Source organism: Lepidothrix coronata, unplaced genomic scaffold (genome assembly GCF_001604755.1).
Source record: "Lepidothrix coronata isolate B3197 unplaced genomic scaffold, Lepidothrix_coronata-1.0 Scaffold29, whole genome shotgun sequence".
NCBI lineage: Eukaryota > Metazoa > Chordata > Aves > Passeriformes > Pipridae > Lepidothrix > Lepidothrix coronata.
This window is the reverse complement of record NW_016690209.1, coordinates 5,254,840-5,276,558: the sequence shown is the minus strand read 5'-3', so window position 1 is coordinate 5,276,558 and position 21,719 is coordinate 5,254,840. Positions and strand designations below refer to the sequence as shown.

The 21,719-nt window shown below is 44.8% G+C and overlaps 1 protein-coding gene across 2 annotated transcripts in view; it reads right to left on the bottom strand.

Moving 5' to 3' along the window:
• Window positions 1–1,584: 1,584 nt before the first annotated feature.
• CCDC50 (coiled-coil domain containing 50) overlaps window positions 1,585–21,719 on the bottom strand; it is a 42,568-nt gene continuing 22,433 nt past the window's right edge. The window contains exons 4-12 of one of the 2 annotated variants that reach the window (XM_017810645.1): window positions 20,273–20,363; window positions 17,546–17,654; window positions 13,612–14,316; window positions 12,001–12,107; window positions 11,371–11,415; window positions 10,743–10,835; window positions 9,787–9,866; window positions 8,665–8,762; window positions 1,585–7,581 (exon numbers count right to left, since the gene is read on the bottom strand). In XM_017810645.1, coding sequence (XP_017666134.1) covers window positions 7,562–7,581; window positions 8,665–8,762; window positions 9,787–9,866; window positions 10,743–10,835; window positions 11,371–11,415; window positions 12,001–12,107; window positions 13,612–14,316; window positions 17,546–17,654; window positions 20,273–20,363 — 1,348 coding nt within the window. In that variant the 3' untranslated portion in view covers window positions 1,585–7,561. The remainder of the gene's footprint in view (window positions 7,582–8,664; window positions 8,763–9,786; window positions 9,867–10,742; window positions 10,836–11,370; window positions 11,416–12,000; window positions 12,108–13,611; window positions 14,317–17,545; window positions 17,655–20,272; window positions 20,364–21,719) is intronic. The other variant, XM_017810646.1, reaches the window with a different exon arrangement.

Sequence of the window (21,719 nt, the reverse complement as noted above, 5' to 3'; positions counted from 1 at the left end):
TCAGGTCTGCTTTAACCCACCACATCTCTGGGAAACGAATGCGGAATGGTACATACATACCATGTGTACTACAGCAAGTAATTTGTACCTCTCATACCTCACCTGGTTTAGGCTCTGGGTCACTCCGCAGCCATGATTTGCCTCCTGAACAAGAGGAGCAACAGTTCCAGGTAAGTCACTCACCAACTGCCCCCAGAGCAATGCATGAGTCAGCAAACCACAGCTCAGTGTGGCCCTGGCTGTCCACAAAAAGTTGTTTGCTGTGTGAGCACCCCCAACCCTGCACTTCCTTCCACTGGCAGCCTGTAGCTCAGGTTCAGCCCTCCCAAAACATGAGAAACATGCGAGTTTTTGGGGACAAGAGCCCCTGGTTACACAGCATGGACCTGGGTGGAAAATGAGGATCTGAAGACGTGCACAGGCAGGAGAATGCAGCTGCCGCCTGCAACTCCTACCTTGAAGTGCAGGACAAAGCAGCCAAGGGGGCAGTCGGGGTGATGGGTACCCAGCAACGGTGACTTTTTGCCATCTCCGCTGGCTTATCTTTTTCACAGATGGAAGATACCTGGAAAACCTTGATCCATCACCAATGGCATAATGGACCCACCTGCAATGGCCACCCACACCCATACAGTCTGAGAGCAGCGTGCAACTTGGAAACTCAGAGATCAGAAAGGTCTTCTGCTACAGAAAAAGTCCCCAGGGGCTCCTCACTGTTCTTTCTGTGGCTCCCACATCCAGTTCCCTGTGTGCACATTGCTGCAGCAGGTGAACAGTGCTTCTCAGGGCTCCAGCTGGACCCCCTCCCACCATAGCCTACTGCTTCAACAAGTGCCAAGGCTGGCATGAAAGAAGCCTTTCAGAGAAAACAGACCAGCCCAGTCACTCCAGACAAGAGGCTGCAATAGGTTGTAAGTTGGCAGAGCTCTTGGCGCTCCTCAGTGCCCTGTTTTTACAACATGGCTGCTGCATTGCCAGCCATGTCTGTTTTGCTGATTCCTACTTCTACTCACTGCTAAGACCTAAGGGAGTCTGAGATGGAGCTGGTGGGAGGTAAAGATGATGTGAAGACATTTGAAAGCACTGGGGTAGTGCTGTGACATAGAACCCAATTGAGCCCAAAACTGAACTCAGTTGGAGTCAAAGCACTCACCCCTGCACCCAAACCTCTGGGCCATGGAGGAACAGCCTGGCACAGCCCCTGCTGGTGTGCCAAAGGGCTCTCTGCCCCCTCTGCAATTCTCATACTTGGCAACCGGAGAGAATTGAGTAATTAAATATTTAGGAAAGGTTTACAGTTTGGATCCAAGATCCAGTTTATATTCTGTAACCTCCCCTTTATTTTAGCATGTTCAGTAACAAACTGAGTTTGTGACATGACAGTGGCTTCAGATCATGTCTGAGCTGCTTGTGGCTGCATCCTCAGCTGATGCTTTTGAAGACAGCAGTCAGTCACAGGGCATTTGCCATGTTTCCTTCTTGCCTTCATTCCACCACTGTAGGTACAAGTTGTTTGTGGGAATCTTCAAGGCTTTTTGCAAACTTAAAAGCTGTGTTAATTAAATAAGAAAAAGCATCCTACCCTTACAAATAATTATACTGCTTTATTTTTCAGTATCACAGTCTCAGGAAATGAAACAGTCCAGATCCTTTCCAAGATATTAGATAGCTTTTTTTCCATCTGTCTGTCCACAAAATAATCAAATCAAGTACAAATTTGTTTGTTTGCTACATTTATTACAGTGGAAGAACGTAATCATTGGTAGAAGCAGCTGAGCTTCAGAACAAAGCGTGGAACAAAGTGTTGTTTTCTCCTGCTTTTGTGAAACCCACTTCAGTGTTTCCAGAAAAAGCACAAGGAGGGACAGAAGGATGTGGTGGGTAACAAAATACAGCGGTTTATTGAACAAAATGGGGCAAGGCAATGTTCCCTTTACATTCAATGAGAATTCAGGAGCATGAAGCAAAACATGCTATACACACGCACACACAGACATGATACTTTGGTTAAATGTCATTCAGAAGTTCTATGCCAAACCTGGTAAAATTATAGAGGGAACAGTCAAAAATGAAAACAAGAATAGGCTTGCATAGACAGATTATTGTCAGTGTGCAATTCATATTTAAGGATTAGCTGTTACAACCCAGGGTACACTTGCAGCTCTGAGGAATTTAAGCCTTCTGACTAATCCACCTCATCGCATGGCTAATATTTAGATTCAACAGACTGAAAGTTTACCCTGAAGAGCTAAATGAGACAACTGCAGTTATTTCTCTGAGGCAATTAACTATATTGCAGTGCACAGATGCAGCTGGAGACAGACCATGGAGTCTACTTAGAGTGAACACTGATACAGTGGAACTTGTTTACCACGAAGTAGAAAATACTCATTTGTGTGTGCCACTGTCCTCTCTGGAACTCTCCTGGAAGAGCCCAACCTGCACAGCTAAGCTTTGCCCTGTGCTACTGATGGGGAGGAGGTGGCTAATGTATCTCCAGCCCAGATGCTGAGGTTAGGGCAGCTTTCTTAACATGAAACACATGTCCCACAGCCTGTCCTGGGCACAGCAGTCCAAGGGGTACATGTGTGCAGCACAGCCAGTGCCTCCACAGCAGTGCTGCACAACCACAAACGTGCTACAGCACATTTCAGGAGTAAACTGGGTTCTCTGTAGGTTTATGCCTGTCCTCTGCAACAAACATAAGACAAGCTGCCTGTGGTATACTTCATGTGAGGGATACCACTGTGCCTTAGGCCTACGTCCCACACCCACCTCCCAAAGCAACTGCAAAACTAAGCCCTGAACATCTTGGGAGAGTGGGGCAAAACCAACTGTCCATTGGCTGGAGATGGATATAGAGCAGAGCTAACCTCAAAGCAGCATCCTACCTGGCATCACTGGCAGGAGCTGGATAGCACTGAGCTCAGCTGCCCATCAGTCCATGCCATGAGCTGTGCTTCGGTTCCCATTGCATCTCACAGTCTTGCAGTGACAGTGCTGCCGTGAGGGACAGAAGGAGCCACCTGCTCAGGCGGACGGACACCCAGGAGATTGTTCTGGGCAAGAAGAAATGAGTTTCATAGACTGGCTGTGCTAACTTACAAGAGTGTAAACTAAGTAGGGGAATCCTCACACTGTCTCCAAGTGCTCCCCTTTTTATATATAAATTAGCAATCCACAGTTAGTTTGTATACAGGATAATATGAATTAAAATAAAAACCTTGATAATAAAAACATATAATACACACATTGATCCACAGCAATAAACTGAATGAAAACACTAGAATGTAACAGTGGGTGTAATTTGGCACAAAATAAACACAAAAAGGTCTAGCACTGTAAAAATAACAATCCATTTTTTTCCGTAAGTAGAGAATGTAATCAATTCTGATTCAAATCCTGATAGGTGGGAATGCAGAGATATAAAAATACTGTACATACAAGATCCCTTTTACAGAGTGAAGCAGACTGCAGCATCTGTAACTTCTATGCTTCCTCCCCAAGAGGAGAAATTCAATGATGAGACTTCGTTTATCCCTTAAGAGCTGATATTTTCTCACCCCATCAAGTTCAAAACCACGAAGTTCTTTAAAAAAAAGATAAAATTAACCTGTTGGATCTATCTATGTGACAACAGCTGCTTCTTGCTGCAGGAAGCTGTACAGTCCAGATTAAGACAGTGTTTCATAGCAAGGCTACTCGGATCAGCCTGCTGAAGACATGGAGTATCCCTGCGGGTAAGGCACGATCCCTCCGGTTCACCCAACCTCTCTTCGGCAGACATTGTGCTTTGGACGGAGGCAAGGAGGTGGTGAGAGCTCTTGTGGCTGAGATGTGCCAACTATGAATATTAGGAAGTACCAGGATTTCACGGAGATGAATTTTCCACGTGGTGCCTGATGCCTTGTTAATGCACAGATTGATAAAGGGATACAAGACCTGAACAACCCAGGCAGGGGTCCCAGCAAGGACTCCTATATCCTACTAAATCTGGAGCAAACCCATAGACAAAGCTACTAAAGCTTGGCAAGAGAAAACAAGGAAAAAATAAAGATACTGAAACACTTTTCTGCCATAAGAAGGAAATATTGCTGTTTCTTTATAAAAGATCAGCTTTGTTGTGCTTCTTTCCAGGAACACATGTACAAGGTGCTGAGTTTGCATCTCGCCTACATCAACTGCACCTTCTTGACTCTCAGCAGAACTGTGGCCACTGAGCCCCAAGAGGAATTGGCTCCTTATTCATCCATGATCTTAACTCTTGTTGACTTCAGTGGGATCACGGAATTCCCTTCCAAAAGTGGTCACTAAACACAGAAGTCCAGTTGCAACCTTTGCCTTGGGAAGTCTCTAACCTATCTGACTGCATCGGGACCCCAAAGTATATCAGATGAACAATTACTCTGCTTATACCCCATTTGCTATCTGCTTTCCTCAGCTACCATTCCTAGCATTTCTCTCTCTCGATAGGTGTCAGCCCCTTCTAACAAAACCTTAGGGCCCCCCTTTCCACAAGGGCTATAGAAAAATAAAACAGGAGAAACACTTAAAAGGGACAGTAAACGAATAAAGGTAGACAGTAAGAATAAAAAGATACGGATGAAGGGAGGATACAGAGCAAAATAGCCCATAAAGCATTCAGCACTTCCTGAAGGCACCCAAGGAAGCAGCAGATGCTCCTTCCCTTGGGCTCTTTGTCTCTTGGTGCCATGGCTGGAGAGCTTGACTGGCCCAAGGAGGCCATTAAGAAGATCCTGGAGCTCCACAGAGCAGGTACTGAGGTGTTCTTCAGACTCTACCCAGCTTCCAAACTAAATCAGAGTTTTCTCTCATATTTCTATTCGCTCCCATTGAAGTCAACAACTTGGATACCACCAAGCATCCCTTCTGAATTAACAGGTTTTTCAAATGTCAGGGGGCTCATGGTCTTCATGACTTTTCTAATTAGGGTAAGACAAGAGTTACATCAGCCAACTGCAGTGCAAGAAAGTCCATCATAGCCACCCTACAGAGAGACCCACAGAGGGCTGAATTCCTAGTTGGCAATTTCCCTTTGCCTTTTGCAGCGGGTCACCAGTTTTTCGCAAGCACAGCAAGTACAAAGCTCAACCACTTCCTGATTTGGCAGGGCTTTTCCCCATCCAGTTTTCACAAGTGAACCAGGTGATACAAGCAGCAGTGCCTGTTATGTAGGAAGTGTTAATTCATAAAAACATACCAGGCATTCATTTCACAATAATTACTCTGATGGCAGTGGAGGGAAAAAGCCCATAGGAAAAAAAAATGGCATTTTCAGCAGCAGAAATTTTGACTGTTATATGAAATACAAAAATAAATTTTTATAAAATAAAATCTCGGTAGATGAGGTTGCCACACTGGGCCAAGTTATCAAATAAACAAGAAAAAAGGAAAAACAGGATCTATGTTGTTATTTTTCTGGATCCTTTTAAACAACGTTAACACTTCTGAATAGACAGAGACAGAACGAGAAGAGTAAACAAGGCAAGGACAGTAAAATTTAGCTGCTGGCTGGGATATTTCCTGAGAAGCAGCAGCAAGCAAGCAAGACGTTGCAAGTCACTTAAGGGTTCATGCAGGTGAGTAAGCTCACAGTCTGGAAGCAAGGGTATGCAGGTAGCAGGATGCTGCTGATGCACCAAGTCCTACATTACAAGGTTTTTGGATAGTGTATACCTGGTCTATTGGGGGTCATGTGGTTCTTCATAGATACTGAACTGCTGCCAACAGGCCAGTGGGGGTAAGAGATGGAAGTATCTTGAGCTGTTGGTAAAGGCAAGACAAGGGTTTGTGCTGTGGCATTAAACTTGCCCCTCCAACTTATGACAAAAAAACCTGCCTAGTCTTCCTAGCGATTTGGCCCAGTAACTATCCTACCAAGGACAACAGCCAAGGTTAAAGCCTTACAGCTGCCTTAGGACTTGAATTGTGCACTAGAGAAACAGCAGACAGCCATGGTCTCTTCCAGTTTCTTACAGGTCCAGAGAGCTGTCAAGGCTCCCTTCCCAAGCAGCTCTGTCTCCCCTCCTCCACAAAGCCAGTGGCAGAACTGCAGCTGCTGGCAGACAACGAAGAGCATGGCAGGACAGACTCAGTGCTGGGCACTAAGGAAGCTGGGCTGTAGGGGCAAGGCAGCCAAACTCACTGCTGTGAACTGGACTGGCACATGAACAACCTGCCTGTACCAGATGAACAGACTACAAGCCACTGTTCAAATGTTCAACTTTGTAGTTTAAAAATATACATGAAAATAATGGCAAAAAAATTATTAAAAAGACAAAAGAATCAAAATGAGTGGAGGCCAAAAGAAAAGGCTACTTGTCTGTGCAAGAGAAAAATGATTTTCAAAGAGCAGAAAGCCATCAAAGTGGAAGGGGGGAATCAATGTATGGGCAAATCTATACAGACAACAAACCTGCGGACCCTGCTAAGCCCTAGAGAGCAATATTTTTTTTATTCCAGACTGGAGTCTGCCTGGGGTGCTAGACAGAGCACTGTAGAGGGAAGGCAGTCAGCACAGACATAGTGTGGACCATTCAGCACTCTGTGTTTAGCTCAAGTGGCCTGTAACTGTAGATTTTTAATTCAACACCCATATGGCCCTCTTTCAGCCCCACGTTTCCAAGACATATGCAGGTTCAGATACAAGCTGCTGTACTCAAGTGCATCAGCAACCAAGCTAGGAGTTACAGGAGATCCTACTTGGCTTCAGTGAAATTCCTTGGCTTCTACTACACTGAAGCTCAAAGTAGGTGACCACAGAGGTCCATTCGGACGTGTGTGAGTTCCCAAACCACAACTCACAGCTTCTTGAACTCCCTAGCATGCACACAAGGTCTAATTTCAGTTGAAATTGTCTTCCTTTTAACTGTTCTATCCTATATCTGGAGCTAAATGCCTAGTTACACACTCTATCCAGATTTTTGGAAACCCTAGAAAGAAATACAGCAGTTAAATTCTGTTCCATAGGCAATTTCTTTGTCACCGGTCCCAGGGTCTGGCCTTTGCTGGTGTACGTTTGAAGATGCATTCTCCTTCCTAGTATGACTGTCAGGTTGGGTCGGTTGTCTTATCCAAAACAGGAAGAAACACATTTCCTCTTACAACTCTTTGTGCTAAGCCATCCTAATACTGAAAGGACTTGTACTTCTGATGTTTCGCTGCACTGCCATAACAACTCATTTCTTCAATTTTCCTCCATTTTACATGCATCTCAATTTGTCCTATTTGTCAAAGCTCCAGCCAAAGATTAAAAATAAAAATAGAAGGAAAGCCTCAAAAGGATGTATGAAGGAGCTGTTAAGCCAGCTGGTTGATTTGCACAGCTCAGTGGCAGCTAGATTATACTGCACTGCTTCAGTCATCACATATGAGTAAGAAACTGAAACAAATAATTTTCCTTAATATGATGACACTTGAAGAGATGATCCTGGGAGTGGAGGGTGGGCCTCCCATCGGGTCAGGAATCAAGGAAGTTGCCTGGCAATTCCAGTAATATTTGCTACAGAAGAGTCAGTACCAAAGCAAAGGCTAGCACAGTTTACTGCTTCCTACGGGAACCTGGAAAACAAAACAAAGAAAAAAAACCTGTGAGGCTAGATCCCGGTGGAGAAACTACTACCTGCAGTTGTATTTTACTTGTCCTGCCGTTCTATTTTACTTGTCCTGCCATCTTGTCCATCTGTCTGACTTCCCAGGGACTGGTAAAGCCAAAGGCCAAAATGGGAACCATATGTTTCATTACCCAAGCAAAAGGAAGGATAGATCCACAAGACAGGCAAACATTCACATTTTGTTTAGTGAGTGAATGGTGCTGCAGCCTCACTTCACAGTCTCACTAAAGAAAACTGAATGAACACTGGGTTTACAGACTCAGATATCTAAGTGCCATCAGATATCTAAGTGCCATCAACTTTGCAGATTACTTGATGAAGACAGAACAGAAATTTCCCAAACTTTAAATTTCAGAAAGGAAAAAGTGTCCACATATAAGTCACAATAGTGGAGCTCAACAAAACCTGAGAGACTGAGTTAAACTCTGACTGCCCTTTTCCTTCCCCAGAGACTCCACAGAAAAATCTGAATGCCAACTCTGTGAGTTAAAAATCTGCACGGGTGACCTTAATCACACTGCTCTATGCCCAGTGATTTCAGGAAACAAGCCAACAAAGCAGTGCTGAGATGCCACAGGAACAAAATAAGCCTGTCCTCAGGAGAGGCTTCTGTCTGATCATCCCATCTACCCGCCAGCCAGGTGATAATGCAAGATTGTCTTGTATTGGATTGTTTGATACTAGTGAGTCACCTAAAATCCATCATGTCATTGTCTTAGTGTCATTTCTCCATCATTTGCTGCCTGGATTTACAGTCATTCATCATTAAGAGATCATGGAGGACATGCAGACAACAGTTTGACAAACTCCAGGCAAATCAATTCAGCTTTTTAGTCTCTCAGCCTGCAACACGCTTAGCAAGTACAGCCCCAAACACTGACCAGCATCACCTGCTGCTGGTGTAATAATATGCACTCCTTGTTTCTATTAGCATTGCCTTCAAATACTCTGTCTTGCAGGCTGCTTGTTTGAGCAAAACAGCTCACAACAACCCAAGAGCTGGGGCAGCCCTGGGATTGATTGATCCTACCTTTAGGAGAGTGTTCAGGTCTGGGGATCTGGCGCAAGGGGCTGGGCTGGCTTGTGTAATATCGAGAGTGTTCAAAGTCATCGAGGAGAGGCTGTGACCTGCCAAGCACAGGGTAAAAGGAGTGATGGGAAATACCTCAAAGGCATAACAGTGTGTCAACAGGAACATCTCAGCTGTCTGGTCTGTCGCTGTCAGTTTGATGCAAACTGTGCCTGGCCCAGACTTCCCGCCTGCAGAGCAGCTCCTCTGAGCACAGCCCATTACTGTTTCTGCATTAAGAAATGCAGAGCATTTACTGCTTCTCCTGCACCTCTTTCATTTAATAATGGTTTCAAGTTGTCAGGAAATAAAGAATTTCCATCATGAAGACTGATGCAAACCTCACTCAAAAGAGCAACATTTTGAAGTGTTTAATGCTTGCCCAGCTTTAGTCCCAGAGTATTTTAATATGATCTCTCTTCAGTCTCACACCTTATCTGTTGTTTCTTTTGCAATTTCAACAAGAATTTCTAGGCTCCTTTCTGGAATGGAAATCAAAGGCACTGGGGTCACTTCCAGAGCCCAGTCTCTCATGAGGGGCCTTGAGCCAGAGTATCAAGAGATTCAGAAGCAACAATGGGCTAGAGCATGTTCCCAATTTGGGATGAGGTACCCCAAAGCACAGTGCACCTGCTTGCAGGGGGTGTCCACATGCAGCAGTGGGAGCTGTGTACAGGGCTTAACTGAGAGCAAAGACGCAAGGGAGCAGCTGTGCAAATGCATGGTGATTACTCCTTCCTGCCCAGATATGACATTTGTTTTCACATCCCCAGAAGCTCTTTAACCCTCTCAATGTTTTTCTGCCATTTAACAAATGTCATTGCACAAGCTCATCAATCTCTGTCAGCACAAGGCATGGAGACCAATATGGACAAATGCCATGAGCGCAGTGAGTGACGCATGTCACCAAACACCTCACGAGCTCTGTGCCCTCCATCTCTTCTCAGTGCTAAAATCTCTGCACTCCACCAATTCCCTCCTGGGTGGGTCAGGCTGGTCATCCCACAACTCCTCCCCAGGATTCAGCTTCTCAGCAGCTTCCCAGTTGCATTTCCCCATTTTTGCCAGCCAGTTCAAGCTCACCTTGAAGACCTGTCGCTTCTGTGTCGCTGAGTTTCAGGCCCTTCTCTTGACCTTGAGCGCGTGGACTCGCCTGCATCAGGCTGATGGGAAGGAGGGAAATCTGTTCATCTCTGTGCCTTGCAAGAAACCCACCAGTGCACTGAGCCTGACACAGCTCCATGCAGCTCTTTCGTGCTTGGTTTGTACGACTAACTACAGCCAGACATTCAAATGCCAGTACCAGGACTAGTTTCCAGTAAACAAAACTCAGCCTTGCTGAGCCAAACTCAATTTTTGCACTAAATATGTGACAACTCTCGGGGACCATCCTGAAGCTGGGGTCAAACACAGTGTGTAATGACTGTGCACATGGCTGGGCTGAGGGACCAGCTGCACGCAGCTGTGCTCCTGCAATCACTTAAACACAGTAAGGAAGCTGAAAACATCAGAGATACCTCCATTGGGCCCCAAGATTGACACAACGTCCCATTTAGCACCTCACCAGTGCAGACCATGAAATCTGTTTCCTATCCTCTCCCATGTTGGCTAGCCAAGCCTTTCTGTTATTACTCATGCAAAAACCTAGGCAAATAGACTCAGTACTTTCATTACACAGCCAATTTTATTACGAGGCAGAGTGACATCTGAAGCATCTGCATTGCCCTTATACAAACAGATGCAACTACTGCTTTTATTGCTACAGTCAGGATTTCAGCAGAGGGAAGGTCCTGCACCAGGAGGACTGAAAGTGCTTCAGGAAGGCCACAAAGTGCTGTGACATCTAGTGCCAATCTCCCAGGCCACATGCCAAAAGCATCTAACCAAGTAGGTGGCTCCAAAAGTCTTGGGAAGCACTTGAATAATAAACAGCAAGACCCTTTGGAAGCATCACCACCTTTTGCTTTCACCACACACACACCCCTCCCTCTGGAAATCAGAATAACATTATCTGTGGTGCCTCCTGAAGCTTGACATACCTTCCAATCTTGATCATGCCTCCTCTTTTCAAAGGAAGACTTTTCTCTCCTTAAAGCCTTTTTCTCCTCAGCCATCAACAGCCGAGCAATTTCCTAGAAGGGAAAACACAGACAGTGTCTCAGATACTTTTACTGCTCTTGTGAGTTTGAATAACTTTCCCATGGACAGCTGCTAATGGGAAGGGTGCAAATCCAGGACTTCACCCATCTGTGATCAGAAATCAAGTGATAGGGCAAAATTAAGACAGACATCATGCAGCATGCCCAGCAGATCCCTGATTTGCCAGAACTGCATTTGCAGAGCCTTTCTACCTCCTATTCCTTTTCCTTAATGGAGGAGGTGGTTCATCTCACAGCATCTTGGATAGTCTCCCCTGGGGCTCAGAAAAGAAATGCTCTCACAGAACCATGAACTTCCTTCCCCTGTCATGGCTGCAACAGGCAGTGCAACTGTCTGCTTGGCCAGCCTGAGCATATACATGAAACTCAGGTAGGAGCAAACCCCATTAGAGCTCTAAGCTTCCCCTAAAAGGAGAGAAATGAACAACTAGAGGGTAAGAGGGAACAAGTGGTGTTTGGCAGCTTCCACAAGCAAAGGAATTCCACAAATATTTTACTTGTTGCTCACCTCATCCTGGGCTACTTGAGCTGCCTTCTGATCTGCCTCATTAGCCTGGGGAAAAGAAAAAAAGATGGCAGAAGAAAAAACAGAGAAAAAGAGTAACATCTCTGAATTATTCATACTCATTAACCTACTGGCAGGGCAAGTAGGTGCCCATACAAATACACAACCATCCTCCCCAAATATACTTAGCTACCTCAATACTTACAACCCAACAATAAACTGTCATTTCAGCTTTTCAGCTGAAATTTTTCCTCATGTATCTGCTAGGGCACATCACAATGGATTTCCAACTCTGCTGCCCTCTCTTCTCAAAGATGGGCACTGGTCTGTCTCACTTCTGGGCTGGCCACACTGACTACAGGCCATCTTCACCTGCCTGGAAACATTAATTTAATATCACTCTGCTTCAGTAATTTAATTTTGGGGTGTTTATTTAAAAAAAATAGGTCCTTACAGGGTGGATGCCAGCTGTCACTCCATATGTGCGTGTATGGAAGACAAAGATAATTACTAGAAAGCACAGTAGCACTTTGTGTTAAAGTCACTCTCATAGATAAAAGGGTTACAAATTAAAGTTGTCACTAATGGCTACCTTAGTTCCTTCGAGATGACTAATGCATCCCCTCAACTTACCAGGAGCTCTTCCTCCTGCAGCTTCCGAGCAATCTCCGCATCAGACAACTCCTGTTCCATTCGGGGTGCATCATACATGGTTTGTTTCATCCCCCTCAAATTAGTGCCTACAGAATTGTGAGAGGAAAACAATTAACTCAAGCATTCTCCACATGCTTTGGTAAGGAGACACCCATATTCTCTTCAGCTCCCCCTCAGGAGAACCACGACGTTGTACCTGCCACACAGCTGGTTTGAGAGCATCTTTAGCAGAGGTGCAGCACACACCTTAGGAAGGTTTCTCTGTGCACACAGAAATACCTGATACACCATGTCTTACAACAAATGCAACTATATGGCAGAAGAGACCACGTCCCTTGAAGTATTTGATGACAGTGATGCTAGGAAAAGAATTGTCACACTATGCCTTGATACAGATACACTGGCAAAACTGGGCAGCAGAGAGCAGCCCAACATCTGTTATGAGCACAGCACTCTGAATGCACTGCTGGAGCAGCATGGGCTGCAAAGGCTGCCTGGGAGAGGCTTACATGAGATTTCAGACTATTTCTTCCTTGGGATGACCGATGAATTTTACAATTCAATGAGAAAACAGCCAAGTAAGCATATTTAAAGTTCATATAATATTCAGTTCTGGCTTTGAGTAAAGAGTTTTGTTATTTTAAAGATAAACCTGATTAACACCTTCCACTTCCCCAAGGAAGGCTTTCATATTATGAGGAGGAAGAATAACTGTCCCAGTATCTCCAGAGACAGACACCCATTATCATCCTCACCTTACCCATGGGAATATTAGTTAGACGGCTTTAAGCATAAGTTTCCTCACATTGTTACAGACACAGATCCAAGTCTCCTACTTTCACTAGATCACCCCTACTTCCAGTGTGGTTTTAAAAGCAGAAAGATGCTTCTGGATCTCTAAAGCCCCCATTCCCCAAGTATTATTGAACAAGAACTACACAGGTACACATTTCCCAGAAAACTCCACTTGTACAGAATTTGGCTAGAACCCCATCTTACAAACAGAGCCCAGTTAGACACCCAGTGCCACTACTGAACTTTACCCAAAATGAATTGATTAAGTTGCCAGCAGGGTTTTCAATAAGAAGTGGATGAAAATTGCTGGTTTTTTTAGTGCTTTAGCAAAGTGTTTTCACTTACAGTCCTGCATCTCAACAAAAGATAAGCATAATCCTTACATTTGGGGGTTTGTTATTTTTTTTTTCTCTTGTGCAACGAGACCACTGCACAAAATGTATCATGAAAACAAAAGCTGGTTGTTGGTTGGTTGGTTGGGTTGGGTTTTTTTGGGGAGGAGGGCTTTTTTCTTAAAACACAGGATACCAAGGGCACCATTTCCAACAATACCTTCTTCCTCATCCTCTCCAATGCCATGGAACATCAGGACATAAACAGAGCAAGAACATTTATGGATAAGAAGAATCCCACTAAATCGGGGAGAAACCTGGACAGGATTAACTGTGTACACACTGCAGGTAGATAGTGGAGACAAGCATCTTCAAAGGAAGCAACGCATATTTCAGATACCAGTATGGGGCACACAAAGGTCCATCCCCACACATACATACACCTTCCCCATCACTTGGTTACCTGAGTCTCGCTGGCAGTCTCCACCCTTCCCCTGGGTCACAGCACGTGGGGATGGGGAATGTGTCCTCTGTCCTGCCCTTCTGCAGTCTCTTGCCTCACCCCTTCTACGATCATCTCTAAATTCACCATCATGGAGCTTCTCATCATGTGCCATCCTGTGTGATGAGTGACCCTGATGGCGAGATTTGTGTTTTTCAGGGCGCACCACCCGGCCGCCGCCCTGATGCCAGGTTTCCTGCTCAGCCTCCAGTTCCAAGTCAAGAAGGGGAAGGTGCTTTCCTCTGTCTTGCCTTGGGGGCTTTCTCCTGTACTGTGCCACATCTGAAAGTCCGTGCTTCGACTCCAGGTCAAGACTGAGAGGTCTCCTACCCTTCTCCCGGGCAGCTGTCCTCCTCTCCCGCAGCTCCCAGCTATGGCTGTGATCACAGGCACCGTGCTCAGCCTCTCTTTCCAGATCAAGGCTAGGATGTCTCCGGGACCTTTCCTGGCTGGCTGTTTTCCATTCCTGCTGATGGCCACTGCTGGTCTCTCTCAGGTAAGGAGACCTCCGACGATCCTCCGAGGTGGAACACCCATGTTTGGAGGCACCGTCGGCCAAAGGTGAGGGAGGTCCTCTGTGCTCTCTCTGGTGGTGCCTGCACCTGTCATGACTGTGTGCCCTGTGAGGCTCAGAAAACTGCTCTCTGGGGTCACGCCAGGGGTGCTCTGAGCAATGGGGGGACAAACAACGAGTGGGTTAGTGGTGCAGGGGTTAATGGTGGTTCTGAGGCCAGACTCGCAGCAGGCAAATGAGGGTGCTTGATGCAAGAAGCTGAAAATGCAGGCAAAGCATGATGGGGTCAGAAAAAAATAACAGGGACAGATAATGCTTGCAGGATACAACAGGGGGTAGAGTGAAATGGCAGCAGGGCAGAACAGGAGGCAACGAGGCTGGAGCAGAACACACAGGTCCAGCCTGAAAGTGTCTGAGGCCTCCTAGACAAGGACAAGCCAATACAGAGACAAATGACTTTTAACAATGCAACTGGGGCTGAAAAACAGCCAAGAGAGCAGCTCATCTTCTGATGACACATCACTGCTGCAGGATCCTGAAACCACCTGAGAAAGGCTCACAAAGAAAGGCACAAGATGCAGGTAAGGTTGGGAGGCAACAGGGGGTGTAAGGTCAGGAGGGACCAAGCAGACGGGTAAGGTTGGATCCTGGTTTATAAACATTGGTGCCTTGCCCTGCCTTGAGGCACAAGTTTTTTCATTAGTTTTACTGATGGGGGTAAGACCCACATAAAGCAGAAAAGGAGACAAGAGATAGGATTTTTGTTTCTTTAAAAGCAAGAATAGAATGATGGATAGCTGCAGCATCCAAACATCTTCCACCATAGATGTCATGTTTCTCTTGCAGACCCAGAAGTTTCAGGTCCTGTACTTCTATACTGCCTAAATAAAAGTTTCAGCTCTGAATAAAGAGAGGGTTATGGAAATTTAAGAGCAGAATAAGAATTCACAAAACAGAAGCTCCTGACCTCAGCAACGTAGCTAGAAAAGCCACTTACTTGGCAGTTCGGTGGGGTTGTTTCCTCTGTGCTTTCCAGAAAACAGGTAGAAATTTTCTTTGCTCTTAGTTTCAGTAATAAACTTGAAACAGGTAGGAGGATGCAACAGTCTGCCTCTTTACAATCTACTAATTGATTTATTTTCCAATCAACCAATTTGCTAAGAAAAATCATTGCACTGAGTGAATGATTATCTCTCTACAGCAGCTTTTCAAAACAAAAAAAGAGGCCTTAAAGCAGAGTCTGACTTGAAACAGAACTACACAGACAAACCTCCACCCAAAAAATAGAAAAAAAAAACAGCAGCAGCAGACTTTCCTCCTCAGCTGCCAAGACGTTTCTTTTATAGTATCTAAATATATATAAAATAGATTTCACTGCACATGAACTACATTCTGTTTTAATAAATAGCTCTGCCTCCCTTACAATCCATCTAGATTTCAGGGGAAAAAAAAAAAACAAACCCCACACCAAAACTGAATGTTCCCTTCAAGGCATTCTACTCAGAAAAAACTTTTTCAGAGCCAGTAAAAATACAGCCTACAGAAAATCCACCTTGAAAACAAATCTGTATGACTTTTATCCAAAACAGGTGTATTTTTAGAAGTCCAAGAACCGTAACAGGAACTGCTGTGGTTGGTTTTTAACTGGTTGGTTTTTTCCTGTGTTAGATCATTCATATGATTTACAGAAAACAAATATCCAATAAAACAATCTGACTTACTGAACAACGGAGACCAGAGCCTGAAAGCAAGAGCCAGTTTTTGAACAACACTAACAAGGGTCTAAGAATTAATTCAATTTTGTCATTAAGGAAAGCTCAATAAATACAGCAGCAAAGAGCAGAACACAAAAGAGCAAAGCATGGCTACACTGGGAAAGGACTGCTGCAGGTAACACAACCATGCCAGACAACCCAAGCAAAAGACTCGGTTTTGGGGTATCTCAGTTTTTAACTCATCAGTGTTTAACTCATCAGCAGGTGCTGCTTCCTGAAGCACCTTCTGAAGGGGCTGTGTAAACGCTCTCTGGATCCTGGTGTTACTCTCTCAAGCAGCAAGTGACTGAGTGAATACAAAAATGTTTTTCATGGCACAGACACTTCTGGGAGGAACTTTGCCTTTTTTCATGTTTATTTTTCCACTTTTAAAGAGCTCAGATTGCTTTGGAGAAATAGCCCTAATCCACGTGACTCCTGGATGCAGACAAATTTTTGTCAGCTGATTTGTCATAAAAATCCATACTGTCCTACCATCTCTGCATGGCAACAGTATTACCTACATTGTATTTTTTCAGAGACTTGTCCCATTTAATTCTAAAAACCTGAAGTGTGGGTTGGCCATAAGAACTCCAAGATGCTTTTTTTCCCAGCTCTGTACATGTAGCACGACTTGTGGTCATGAAGTTTCCACTTGGTTACTGCTTTGCACTTACTGTTTTGTATTTCTTTGTCTATCTTTGAACATCTTCCAAATTGAACCTAACTTGTGTAAGTTCAAATGCAAGACTTGAAAACTGCCAATGGCATTGATGTTAAAACGAGAAATAAGAGGTTTGATCTTCATCTTCACAATCTGTTAATCAAAAGCAACCCATCTTTCCCACCACATTTTTGAAGGAAGAACACAGGAACCACCACCAGTGCACAGCAAAGCCATCCCCAGATTGCTCCATAATTAAACACACCCTGATTCTCTCCTCCCAGTTTAAAGAAGGTCTGTATTCAATCACGAAAGCTGACCAAGAGAAAGCAATACAGCGCTGTGGATCATATAATTTCCACAATGTACAGTCCCAGATGATAATCACAGCAGAGGCACTCTGTGGAGATGACCTTGTTCTTCAGTAAGTCATTCAAAGTGGTTGTGCTAATTTTACTGCTTGGATACGTACCTGCAAGGAGCTATTTTTGAAACACAGTTCCATGAAGCAGCATTTATTCCTTTATGTAGCCGTGCCAGCATCACAAATGAGCACACAGAACTGTTTCTCTCCAAATGCAAGCACGGAATTGCATCGACATTCCTCCCCCACACACTGGGTGTTACACAGCAGTAACTGTAGATTATCAGCTACTGTTTTTTTTCCACAAGCCCTTTTAAAACACGTGTGCATGGCTGTACTCGTACATGCACACATCACACACCCTACCCCTGTTCTCCAGGCCATTTTCTAGGACAACAAAAATTATAAAACTGTCTTCTTTTTTTTTTTTTATTTAAATATTTCCTAATTAGAGAAAGCAATGATTCTGACCCTTGAAATTGATGTAATGCTGAAGTGCTCAATACAGGACTGTAGTATAAGGGAAAGTTCCTAGATGGAGTTGCCAGATCACCAGGTTCACCTATACTGCCATGACCTTTTATCTAGTAGAAACCTACCTCCATTTTCTGCATAATAGCTCTCCTCATAGCCCTGGGACTCTGGGTAGTGCTTCTTGCGCTTCTTTTCTTCCTGCAGTTCTTTCTGTTGTAGGAGACGGGCAATGTCCTGCAGGGATGGGAGAAAAGAGACATAAAATCACCGCCGAAATGATCTCCAGATTCTTTTATTCAAATTCTTTATTCAATTATTAAAATCCTGATAGTTTAATTTTTCAGACATGGCAACAACATTACTCAAATTCAACCCGTAGGTGGGATAGGGCTTTCAACCCAGTGGATGACACAAGGGACCATCTCAGCAACCAGTATTCAACCTCACCCAAGCCCACCATGGAAATTCCAACCCCATGGCAGACTCAAAGGTTCCTGTTCCCCCTGCACACATTTGGCCCAAACAGCCAAAGCAGGGCAAAAGGGACTACCTGTGCAACCCCAGGATTTCAACTAGGATTTAGAAGTCACAGAAGTGCACACCCACTTACAGGAGTAGGCTGGATCTGCCCCCTGCACTCTGCCAGGGAAAGAAAAACAGAGGCTAAGGCTGTCTCTAGTTGAAGGCACTTCTGACTGGAAGGAGTTCCCACAGCAAGTCACAACCTCGCTTCACACTGGCTGTAATTTGCAGGGACTGTAGGATGCCAGGCAAGGAAATGCATCAGTTTGACAGACAGAGACTGAAGGAAAAGAAAATCGAAGGGACATTAGGAAGAGTGAGCCAGGCACAAGGCAAGAGCTCAGTGGGGACTGCACCCATTTGTCTTCTGTCACGGTTTTGGTAAATACGCCAAAGAGACAAGCACTCCATTTTCCTAATTGGTTTTCCTTCGAGATGACTAATGGATCAACAAGGCCTCGGAACCACAAACAGTTCCCTGGGGTTTGCTCATCTGGGGTCCAGAAGCTTGCAAATCAGTGGAGCCAGTTTGAAGCCAGGAAACAAAGCTGGCAGATACCAGCATGGCATGCTAGCCCTTTGGATGCTATTCATTTAAGCCTTCCTAATCCTCAGAACCTTTACAGAGCCATGCATGTAAAGTGGACACTGCAGGCAGGAAAGGCATCACTGAAATGCAAACTGAGAGTCAACACCCTCCAGAGCAAAGCCTGCACTGGAAGACATTGAACGGCTGTTCAAGTACAAATTATTATTTCAGGATTCAGATAAGATCTGCTCAATAGCCAGCTTTGTGGAGGACCTGAGGATGCCACAGACTCTTCAGGAAAAAAAAAAAAAAGCCAAAACAAAACCTCTTTCTCCTGACAAGGTTAACCTCTTCTAGCAAGTACAGTAAATCTATAAATATATATGCTTAAGCACATTATCTCCAGGACTGAGACAGCTCAGGACTTGCAAATCCACACAAACCACTCCTTACAAAAGGGATTCATAAGCAGGCAGGCTTAGAGCTTCATCTGAAAACCTTGCAGTCCAGACCAGATCTGCCTCAGTCCACAGCTACGTTTCAGCCACACTCGGGAACTTCCCATGTACCAAGATGAAGAGAGAGAATATTTATGACTTCTCATTGCTTTAATCCACAGTCATCTGAAGACTGCTCCCAAGAGCACAAGATGGTCAGCAGGCTGACAAGTTGGAAGGACCAGTTGTCAGACCACTGACATCCCTGCAGCTCTCTACATAAAGCAGGAAGAAAAGGTGCAATTCCCCAAGCCAACATTAGTTTTGCATCTCCTTCGCCTTCCTGATAAAAATAAGACAGATTTGTCACCTTTACAGCACAAATTCTTTGACCTAAGTGTTCCTCCCACCACATTACCACAAGTTCCCCTTGGAAGTCAAGCCCTTCCACATCTGCCTGGACAGCCTTTCAGTACTTGCTTGGAATTAGTGGTACAAGAATAAAATTAAGCCTTGCACAAGCAAACTGATGCATCTGTCAGGTAAGGACAGAGTCTTACTTCAGGCTCTTCCAGGAAACACAGTTTTGTGTTTCCAAGCTCTTCCTATACAGAAAATGCCACCAAGTGCCTCTTAAGCATCTTGAGACTACTCAGACTTCTCAGGAAAACATCTGTAATCAAAAATGGGGACACATGCAATGCTCACACAGGTGTTCCTCTACTCTGTGGGTTTCTTAAAACCCAATCTGACAGGCTGACCCAATAAGGTGATCAACAAGCCAAATCCTTTGAACACCATCGACAAACCACACTGCCCACTCGCAACTGCTCAAAAGCAGCAGAGTAACATTCTGAAATCACAAAAGGAATTTGCTAGCAAGAAACTACAACAGGGTGTTCAGGCTGTGAAAGATGAAACTGAAGAACTGAGAAGCCAGAAGTGGATGGCTGGGCAGAGAGTCCTCCTCAAATCTTTGCAACAAAGAAATCATGATCCAAGATTCTCCCAAAAGTGGTACCTATTTTCTTGCATTTGAGAAAGCAAGCAGATCTCAGAGTGCATAAACCATTACAACTTTCTACGCCAGGGCAATGAATACCTCAACAAGACCTACCTATTACTTGCCTTCTTCATTAGCAAAGCCACTGGCACCAACAATCCTTGTGACCCTTGAGTGTGAGGACTATGACTGTATCTTATTCCTGTAACAGGACTCCCTAAAAATCTCTCTTCATACAGAGATCTGCAAGGACGAGGATTGCCACCATGCAAGCCAACTCCTGTGGCTACTGGCCAAGAAATGCCTGACCTGAAAGGACTGCTACAAATAGCCCTGCCATCCCTGCAGCTTTAAAGGTTACCTCGTCTTTTTCCTCTTGCCTGCGGCGCTCCTCTGCTTCAAACGTGAGCTTCACTTGGATTTCCTGAGCGATCTCGCAGTCCTGTCGTTCCCTAGAAGGTAAGGAGACAAGGATTACAGGCAGCTGAAGCCACAGGCATCAGTCAGCCTGAAGAAAGGGATAAAAGAGCTAAAAAAAAAAAAAAATCCATCTGATTTACACAAAAGGATTATTACTCAGTGTTACTGCAGAGCCTATGAATCCTCACCAGGGACGGGGACTCTCTGTACCTACTGCTAACCAAATTTAGAAAATACTTCCCAAAACCTTCAAAGACTATAAAGTAAAAGAAAACAGATTCATCGGCAGTTTGCTAAGAAAGGAGGTAGGTACCACAAAATAGGGCAGGCCAAGGTAGCACTTAGGAGTCTGCTAACAGTTTAATTCTGCTGAGTTTCTGTATGTGTGGTATCAAAGGAGGGGTTCAGGGGTACAGTTAATGCAGGTATACCAGGGAAGTGGTTTTCACGTGAAAGCCAAGAAGAAGAAAGTGCAGGAATGCAGTACATAGGCCAAGTGGAGGCTGGAGGCGGCAGTTCAGTAATGATGAGAAATGCAGCTGAGGTGGGATGAGACACAAAAGCAGAACCAGTGCCAAGAGGCGAGGGAGCAACATGCGTCAGAACGCGGGGGGAGGGAGCCATCTCCACCCTGCCAGTGCAGACGCAGGAACACAAGATTGCATTAACTGGGGAAAGAGATACCAGAGTAATTGAGACAGGAGAGTTCTGGCTGTGTAGACAGACCTAGAAGGCTGTATTTCATGGGCATCACAGCAAAAGCATTTGCAAGAACAGTGCAGCGTGCTCCGATGTCCAGCAAACAGGCTGGAAGAATGGCCTATGATTCCTTAGGGCAGCTCAGCAAAGGGCTGGGGGATTTGAGAAGAAAGATTAAAAATTGTCTCTTTCAGCACTGTTTAAATTGAGCTAAAGACTAGCTTTAAACAGGTCTGAAAAATCAATCCCTGCAATTGCAACTACTGAAAGGCAAGGCATAGGAGGAGACAAAAATGGGAACAGCAACAGGCAGAGCCTGCTTTATTAGAATACAATGTGTTGAAGAACACAGTGGCAATGATCAGATAGGTGATGGGAAGGCTACCAAGAGCACATTAGGGAAGAAAAGCAAATAACTCAAGAGAAGCAGGTTGTGCTGTGTCAAAGTTGTGCTGCGTGGGATGAAGCAACTAGTTCTAGGCTTGAGTAAGGATCTGGGCAGAAACAACCTAGTGAACTTGGAGATAAAGGACTGCAGGAGAGTCTAGGACATGAGCAGAGGAAGTCAAAATAGTTTCAAGTGCAGATAAACACTTTAGGTTGCAAAATCAAGAAATGTGGCATGGCTGGAGCAGTCAGTGGCACCACAGAGCCTTCTTTTACAAAAAGTGAGGAATGAGAGAAGCAGA